At 56.1% G+C, this 8,956-nt stretch overlaps 1 protein-coding gene across 1 annotated transcript; it reads left to right on the forward strand.

The window, feature by feature from the left end:
- Window positions 1–6,900: 6,900 nt before the first annotated feature.
- Window positions 6,901–7,314, forward strand: CGCS363_v014080 (uncharacterized protein; the record flags this gene model as incomplete). The annotated part of the gene is made up of 2 exons (XM_036645929.1): window positions 6,901–7,203; window positions 7,276–7,314. The coding sequence occupies 2 exons, from the start codon at window positions 6,901–6,903 to the stop codon at window positions 7,312–7,314; spliced, it is 342 nt and encodes a 113-aa protein (XP_036488425.1).
- Between the last annotated feature and the right edge of the window lie 1,642 nt (window positions 7,315–8,956).

Raw genomic sequence — 8,956 nt, forward strand, 5'->3', positions numbered from 1 at the left:
GGCTGGAACAGTTGGGTAACTCTGCAGAGTCAGGCTTAGAAGGCCATGGGCTCGACCAGGCAAGGCTGGCCGTTTAAGCATGCACAACCAACACGACTCGTCCTTGCGAGCTGCGTGTCAACTGTAGTAACTGAGTACGTTCGGCCATGCTTCTTCGTATTGCGGTTTTCCATCGGAATGGGTTTCGTCACGGCAATTTTGCTGCTTAGCGCTAATCGCAACGTCCCTTTCCAGACTCATGGTCTGTAATAAACGCCATGGTGCCAATTGCCTGGTCCCGAAGCTGACAGCCGAATTTCCAACTGCAGCAGCATTGGAGCAGCACCATGCATGTCTCGCGTCAGATGGAACATCTACCAGGCCAAGTCTATATTCGTGCGAGCAATTGTCCTCGACAGACTGCACGACACAGGCAGGCTACTCCAAGAGAAGCCATTGGTAACGTGCAATCAATCACCGGGATTCCAGGCCGGTCTCCCAGACACCCCTGTCGGTCAGCTTGCTTCATTCCCAGAGCTACCACCAACAAAAAGGCAGGCCAGACTCTCTTGGGTCTGAACGCAAGCACCCGGACTGCATGCCTCTCCAACAGTCAACCGGAACCACAGGGCTGAGAGACCTCAACGCCCGCGTCGGAGCATGGCAATGAGTTCCTTGCCCGTTTCGGCGACCTGCATGCATGGGCTGACGAGACACCACCATAATGGTTTGGTGCCAGCAGGCTAGCTCACCAGAGGCGCAATGGACCAAAGTTGTTTCGCCCGACGTGGCAGGGCCTGAACGTCAAAAGTGGCATGTCATGACTGACTGAGAAGATCATGGGAACGTGGCTTGTACTGGTGTCTCGGGCATACCAACACCCACAATGCCGATGGAAATCGCACAGTTTTCGACGGAACTGCTTGTCAGCTCATGAACCCACGCTGGAATGGGGAAGACAGTGTCTCTTCGGCGGTCTCGACCTTCCCCCCTCTTTAGTCTTGTGACTCAGCGATGCTGCATGGGGTTTTGCCATCTTTTGGTGATGCCACCCTTTTGGGAAATCAAACCAGGCCAGCCACTTACACAATTCAGCCTTGCCAGGCATGCAGAACTACAGCGCCAAGAGGGAACACAACGGCATCTTGGGTCTCGGTGATGGAAGAACTCCAATATTGGCCAGTGTCTTCGTTTCAAGATGCGCCTCCATGACAGGGAGACGAGAATGATTATTTAGACATCACGAGACAGATGCGGGTTCTCGCGTCGTCTTCACCACCCGATACGACACCGCTTTTCTTCGATGCAAATACCCGGACCGTGCTGCATCCTACACGTTGGCATTGAAGCCCGGCGTTGGCCACGAGCCAGATAGGGTTGCCGGCTGTCCCCCGCGGCAAGCCTTGCCATATTTCTTGCCTTTCTCTCCATGGCGTGTGTACTTTGGGGGCGTAACGGCAGATCTCCACGGCCCTTATCGTCTGTCAGCAGCCACTGTGCCTTTAACTTGCAGCCTCGATCTTGGCACCCTCGCAACATACACGCGATCCTCCGATCCTGTCAAGCCGTATACTGACCAACGAGAAGCCTGGATTATATCTGCAAGCCTGACGCCGCCGCAAACCAGCGTTTGCGTGGACGCCGTGAGTGGTCGCGCTCCGTACGTTTGCACCAAGGGGCTAGTGCGTTTTTGAATGACGGCTCAAGCACCAAATCTGCGAGGACATGTCCTCGCTCAAAATTGCTGATACGCAGGTCGCGGGCTGCAACTGCGGCCTGGCACATGGAAGTGAGAACCTTATGACAAAAGGACTTTGAATGAAGTGACAAGCTCATTGTCTGCCTTCTCTACTTATTTTTGGTGTCGTCCGATTTGGAACATTGCTTTCGACTCAATGACTGCAGACAGATCTGGTGGAGGGCGTCTAAAGGTGCGACCTCCTGGCCTGCATGAGCTTCCATGCGCACCTCGGACTTTCTTCTGGTGGTCTCTCTGTCTGCAGTCAGTTGACGCTTATGCATCCGGGCCTCACCGCGACCTAGGTGCTGCGTCTGAGGTCACGTCAAATTGCCTCTCGACAACGTCTCCGGGCCGTGTGGTTGAGCGCAATCCGAGGGATCATGTAGCATGCCCCCAAGGGGGCGTTGGGCTGGGGTCAACAAGCCGGGGCCAAACAAAGAATGCGCATTACAACTCATATCGTTTCTTTGAAGCTATTGAGGATATTTACGCGTCCTCCATTTAACAGCCCTGGATGACGACGCGCTGCCGAGGCCCGTTCGGGGCTGAAGCGGGACTCGTGCCGGCCTAGCTTCCGGATCAGTCGGGTGTCCGTTCGGTGGAGACGGTGTACAGAGGCCGAACCGATGCGTCGAGCAGGTGCGTGGATATCAAAGTGCATGGGAGAAGATCGTATGGTCCAGACAAGGCTGATGCCGTCTGGATGTTTTGGGTTCGCAACGTACCCAAAGCAGATCTACGCGGTCTCCCGTTCTACATAGTACGGATACGGATCCATCGCGGCAGCATCGCCACCTCCCTGACCTGGACGAGTCAATCTCCGGATAACGAACGACAGACGCTCAGTCCTTCTTGGACGACGGAGGTGTCAGTGCACTACTCAAAATCCGACGAAGAGCCCACTCGCAGAGTTACAAAGACCGACTTGTCAAGGACGTGGTTATGTTGGATCGCGAACTAGTAGAGAAAGCTACGCTGACATCCATATTTTGGCTCGCTCTAGACCCCGCAAATACACGGGAGAGCTGGAGTTCGTGATGTTCCAGACAAGGACACTGTTCGCGTCGCCTCTGGGATGATGCTCCATCAACACGGGGGGTGTCCATCTGAGCTGACTCGAAACGGTCAGGTAAGATGCTGCATCTAAATTTGACAGGACAGCAAGCGTTCATCACGAGATCGGCTTTCCGCACTATACGACCCAACAGCCTGACAACGACGCAGAAGGGCATTCGCCTAGAGGGCTGAAAGACTAAGAGACGGGGGAACTGCCACTTTCGGCAAGCGCGTGGAATTGGTCCAGAAGGCTTCTGGAACTTTGGAAGCTCGACTGCTTAGTATCTTCGCTGTCAGCTTATGCCGGTGATTCCTTTTGGTCAGCGGCCTTTGGATCTTGAAAATTTGCAAGACACGCGCAAAGTCTGTCGACGCATGCATGTCCTGCAAGACGTCATGCTACCAATGTGTCGGGTGGCATTTGTTCAATGACTAGCCACCTGAGCGTTTACGACGTTGCATGACACGGGATACAGGATGCAGTTGACTCGCCTGGCTGGAGCCCTGCTGGGCGGAAAAAGTCGCCGCCGCGCCTAATGTCCTTGAAAGGAGGCTTTTGGTTGGGTGGATGGCGATGATCTACCGCCCCGGCCACAGCAGCCCCGCGGTAGCACCGGTTGAGGAACAAGGTCTCGCAACGCCTGAAATGCCATGCTACTGGTGCCAGTGGGCGTGTGCAAGGCCTCGCTTCAGGTGTTGAAGTTTGCAATTGCGCCGAACCGGCCACGGGTGCGGTGGCGGACCATGTTTGCCTTGGCTGCGGCTGCTGTTGCTTCAACCGCCGAGGGCTGGGCTTTGGCTGGGCTTTGGCGCCGGTGTTCTCGACACCTAGGTGTCTCCGGTCAACCGAGATCTTCATGTTGCACGGGGTGGCTGGCTTCTCTCACGCTGCGAATGAACGGCTCTCGATGACCTTGGGAGATGACCTCCAAGAGTGCCGGCCCCTGAGATCTCCTGCTCAAAACAAGCTGCGCCCAGCGATCAGCCATGCCGGAGCCGTAACACCCGGTATGGAACCCTTTCATCGGCGCGAATGCAACGACGCAGGCAAGTCGGGATCAACTTGCTACATGCCTTGCTCCTGTCCGTTTCTCAGGCAGAAGCTTGACAGAGTGACAGACCAAGTGACATTTTCTCGGTGCTTACGCGGTCATCGGAGGGTGGCGGCGGGGTTGAGGAACGGAGCTCAGCTCGTGTTGTAGCGACTCTGTCTCTCCCTGTGAGGCAGCCGTCAGAGCATTATCAAAGAGCATTATTGTTCCCCATAGCGACTCCTGGCAGAGCTTCGGGACGCATTCCAAGCGGAAAGGCTGTGTTGCCATTCCATTCCCACCCTCACGGCACTGGGTTCGGTATGGGTTTGCAGCACGGTACCCTAGGCCCTAGGCAAACGGCTCGATGGGCTGGTGGACGGCGAAAAAAACAAAAAGCGTGTCACCCTTGGCTCCGAAGGTTCCTGGTTACGCACGCTTTCCGCGGCGGCAGCCAATGCCCGCGGTGCCCCGGCCGGAGGAATTGCTGTCTTGGAATCCCGTCTCCGGCGTCTCGACTGCCGGAGCCCTAACGCATTCTTCTCTCCCCTTCCTACTGGACACTAAAATCCCGCGACGCCCCCGTTTTAGGGAGATTGGTATCGAGGACAAGGCCGGCCCCCCTCCCCATCCCTCCCCATCTCCCCTACCGCTGACCGGCCCTGTTTGTGGATACTTTGGTCGACCGGCGAGTGTGGCAGTGCAAGAAGCAATGTCCAGGAGGTTACGAGGGCCAATCGACGAGTCATATCGACCTTTTTGTGCTGTTGGGCGACAAAACCCGTTGCTCTGTCTTTCTTCCTAGCTCAAGGAACGAAAAAGCTGGCAAGGCGGGGTTTCATGTGCTTGTTTTTGAGTTCAATCTCGGCAGGATTCCCACCTGGGACAAAGACGGGACGATAGACCAGGGCAATTTGTGTTCAATGGTTCATACCTGTATCGATTTGGACGAAGCTACGATAGCGTTCAATTACCGTGCCGTGCCTACAGGCGAGCGAGACCCCATCATGATACACACACCCGTACGAATACCTGCCTACCTGAGGTACACTCTCCATCCGACACGCAAATCGCCAACCAAGCCCGACGATGTCACTGACTTGGGGCGATTGATCGCTGGAGCTTCGAAAAAGGACCAGGGGTCGGCCCTTTGAACTGCGCTAATCGACAAACTCCCCTAATTATCTCCTTGGACTCCAGTCCGTGGTCCCCTCTCACACGCTAGGGCTTTCCCAGTTCTCCCCCGTATCAACCTCCACTGGCCCTGTCCAGGCCAGGCCCCCGACGTGCCGAGGTCGAGGACGGGGATGGCCTCCCTTTTTGGTAGAGCGCGTTCACAACCATGGCCGAAACCACGCTGATCATGATCCCGCACTTTCCGCCCTACCGGCCACAGGTGGTGGTTTTAGCTTGGGGGGCTTTGGGAACGCGACGCCAAGGGTCCGTTTGCCGCTAGGACAGCACGCTATCCCTCCAGCTGGGAATATGTCACAGGCCCGTAGGGCGGAAGAGGCAAAGCAGCCTCTTTCGGACTCGCTCGTTAGGGCTCATCTGACGGTGTTGTGGTGGTGGTGGTCGATAATAGGGAGGGAGGGACATGCGCCGGCGCCAGCGTTCGGGTGAGCGGGAACCGGCCGTCTGCTGATGCTTCATACTAAAACTAAACTAGCACACCTTCTCGAAGGACACGCGAAGCGAAGAAAAGCAACAGTAATCGCCGACCACTTTGTCGCGCTGTGGTCATCGTCGGGGTTCCATCGCGGACCGTGGCTTGCAATAGTCCGCACGCTAGCTGCCCTCGAGAGCGTCAACCTCCCTCACGCAGACGCAGCGCTCGATTGTTGATTAGTATTCAGCAGTATTACACACTGCTTGGTAACAAACTACAGAAACGACGAAGCGATTGAGCTACAAAGCTAGCTACGCTACCGCGATCGAAACCGCGTCTCGAGCCCCTAACAAACACAGATGCCGAGCCACAGCAGCGTTGCGCGCGGGGTTCTTTCCACCATTCCATTGCCTCTCCTCATGCAACCTCGAAGCTTGACGGGATCGCATCGCGAACTATTCCCCATACGTGCCGTCTCGTCCGCTGTCAAATCTGCCTTCTTTGCCCAACGTCACTGGCACGTCAGCCACCCGCGCATCTACCCTGCCGTGCGAGATATTGTCAGGGCTGGCTCTGCTAAGGGTTCCTGCTGGGGTGAGGGGGCGTTCCCTCAGCGAGAATGGAACTTAGGAAGAACCCGCCCAAGGTGAGAGGGGCCATAGGTAATCAATCGGTGAAATCTTGACTGGGCCTTTAGGCGTGTGCCGCGCCATTTCCCAGGCGGCGTGCTTCTTCATCGCTCCGTGAACCCCCAATTGACCAAACCCCCCCTTCCATGCCGGAATATGGATGGATCAGCAAGGGGTCTTGCACTTTGTTAGAGTTTACGCCCTGGGCTGCTGGACATTGCACGCGCAGTTTTGGGGGCCAACGGGGGCCTGTTTTGCGACTTACGAGGATTTACACGAGGAACCACCACGGCCTCCTCTTCTCTCTGCTGATGCTGCTCTCACTTCGGTGGTAAGGCGAAGAAAGGGTAGCAACTATCCGCAAAAGGGCGTTTCATCCCCGTCTGGTTTACCCATTTTCCACGCGATCAGCGGCTTACGGTGCAGTGGTTGTCCCCTCTTTCGGTCATCTCAAGGATGAGAAGAGAGAATGCCTCCCCCAATCTCGGCCCTATTCTCTTCTGACTTTGATGGTTTTTCGAGAAGGGGCCCCACATTCTTCAGCAACTGTTTCGTTCGTTCCCTCTTGGACCTGCCTGCACTGCCGCCCAGGAACCAGGGGTGTGGTGTGTGGCCGTCATCAAGCGAACGTCGAACAACGGACGACTTATACTACATCCGTACACCACCGCGAAGAATTGATGCCTCGGTGTGTGTGTGCAACAGCAGCAAGTCAGCCTGTCACCTTTGCCAGGCTTCAGTCATCTTCCCTGAAGGTTTTTCTGCTTTCTGCTAGCACAGGCGGCGACAGGTATGTACTTTGCTGACTGGGCCCCATCGTCGTGGAGATCGCTACCGGCGCTGTACCTGTCACGGATGCGAGGGTCTTCCCTGGTTTCGCGATGCCGCCCGACGTCGCCAGACACGGCAGAGCTGCAAAGTGCGGTGAAGGGGGAGCGCCTCCCTCGCCCAGGCCTGATCCTCCGACCACTGGACTGGATACACAAATGCCTGCACACAACACACATACACACAGCACACACTCCTGACACGCAGCACGCGCTGGGAAAAGGAGGAGAGGAAAGGGCGCTAAACAGCCCTGCCGTCTGGTGGCCCTGGAGATCGCACGGCATCGCATCGCGTGGTAACACTGCTAAACGGCGGTGGCCGGGGGTGGTGGTAGGTGAACCAAACCAGCAGTGCAGCATTGCCATTTCATCAGGGCCACGAGACGGTAACGAAGGTTCACAGATTAAGCAGTCCTTTGCGCCCGCCCGGCCCCGCGAATGAATCGACGCAAAAAGGCTCGCCCGCTCGTTGCTGGAGCCAGCTTCTTCGTTGTTCCCTGGCCCCTGGTGGTTCTCGTTGGCCTGATGAAATACCACGCGGCATCCACGATCTCTCTCCAGCGGTTCGGCGGTCCTCCGTACGCTACGGGTGAATCACCTTAACAGTGACCTGATATCGCCGTTGCCGACGGCAATGGCCGGCAAAACTTATTACTATGTGTGTTATCCAATATTCGACGGGTTTTCCGGATTGACGACACGGGACATGGTGTGCCTTCCATGGCGAAGCAAGCCAATTCTGTCCAACATCACAGCCCTTCGGACTCAAAGACCGCTCCGAGAACATGAATCGCGGGGTGTGCAGATAACTTTCGCGTCGTCCTCACTTTATCTTCCCAGCACAGGTTCGTTCCTTGGCCTTCACGGAGCTCGCCAAGCAACGTTGCTTTTTTGCGGTTCATGTTCGTCAAAAAAGAAGCTGGGATACCGACTTGGTTCTGGGGGTGGTCCCGCTTCTTCGCCCGTAGGCGAGAGTGTGAATCGTGCCGTCCGGTTCCCTCCCATCCGTCCCTCCCCCTTCCCAGCCTCTGAGTGGGTGAAGAATGAACATGGCTCGGTGGGAAAGTGGGAAAAGAGGTGATCCCCAGACAATAAGGCTGGGTCTGGGCAACCCGGCAGGGCAGCAGGGCTGGCAATCTTAAAGAAACCTGGCCCAGTAGCGGCAGGGAACGACGACGGACTAAGCCTCATTGCAAGCAGTCTCAAGTCGGAAAGAATTCCGTAAGATCGCTGTTGTTTTGGTATGTTTCGGGCACTGCTCCTCCCTCCTACAATGTATATCTGATATGCGGCAAGGTGGTTAAGGTGAAATTTGGGGGTCGGAGGAGGGGAACCGGGGGGTGGGATAGGGCGCTAACACGGTACAGCACGCGCTCCGGATGGGGGCGCGCTACCTCTTGCTGCGATTTTGTGGTTGCAGTGGAACCCGCGCATCACAGGATGGAAGAGAAAGTGTCGTCATTGCGATCGGCTCGGGAAAACAGCGCGAATCGTTGTGAAAGGGGGAGTGGAGAGCAGCAGAGCAGCCAGCCCTGGGCAGCGACGGAGGGGAGGGGAGGGGTCTGCCAAGTGGGAAGAGAAAAAGAACAACTGCTTGTGATTCTCTTTTTCTTGTTTTTTGATATGCAATACTTCGGCATTAACCGAGAGATATGAGAGGGCCCCCCGTCCCCCCGTCCCGGAGCCGCGCCCAAGTCAGCATCAGCAAGCAAGCTGTGTCCAATATGTGTGAATGAGTAAGTTTTTGGGTCCCGTTGCTACCTGCACGACATGGAGAGTTGCATTATTGGGCACGCAGGACGCCGGCCGGAGGCGGCGGCGGTGGTGTTCGCGATGGGGGGGCGGTCCAGCAGGAGGGGCAATTGTTTCCTTTTCGTCACTGCGTGTACGGATACCTTTTTTTTTGTTTCTTTGGCCTATTTGGGAACTGTTGCTATAAAAATACGAAAAAAAAAAGGGACGGGTTTATTGCTTTGTCAAGTGTTCGTAACACGGAACTTGACGTGTTGTGTGCTGCGGTTGCAGTCTGACTTAGTCAGTGCCTTGCTGGGCTAAGAATCCGGTTGTCACTTTTTTTTTGTCGT

Source organism: Colletotrichum siamense (assembly GCF_013390195.1).
Source record: "Colletotrichum siamense strain Cg363 chromosome Unknown KSG_Cg363_contig10, whole genome shotgun sequence".
NCBI lineage: Eukaryota > Fungi > Ascomycota > Sordariomycetes > Glomerellales > Glomerellaceae > Colletotrichum > Colletotrichum siamense.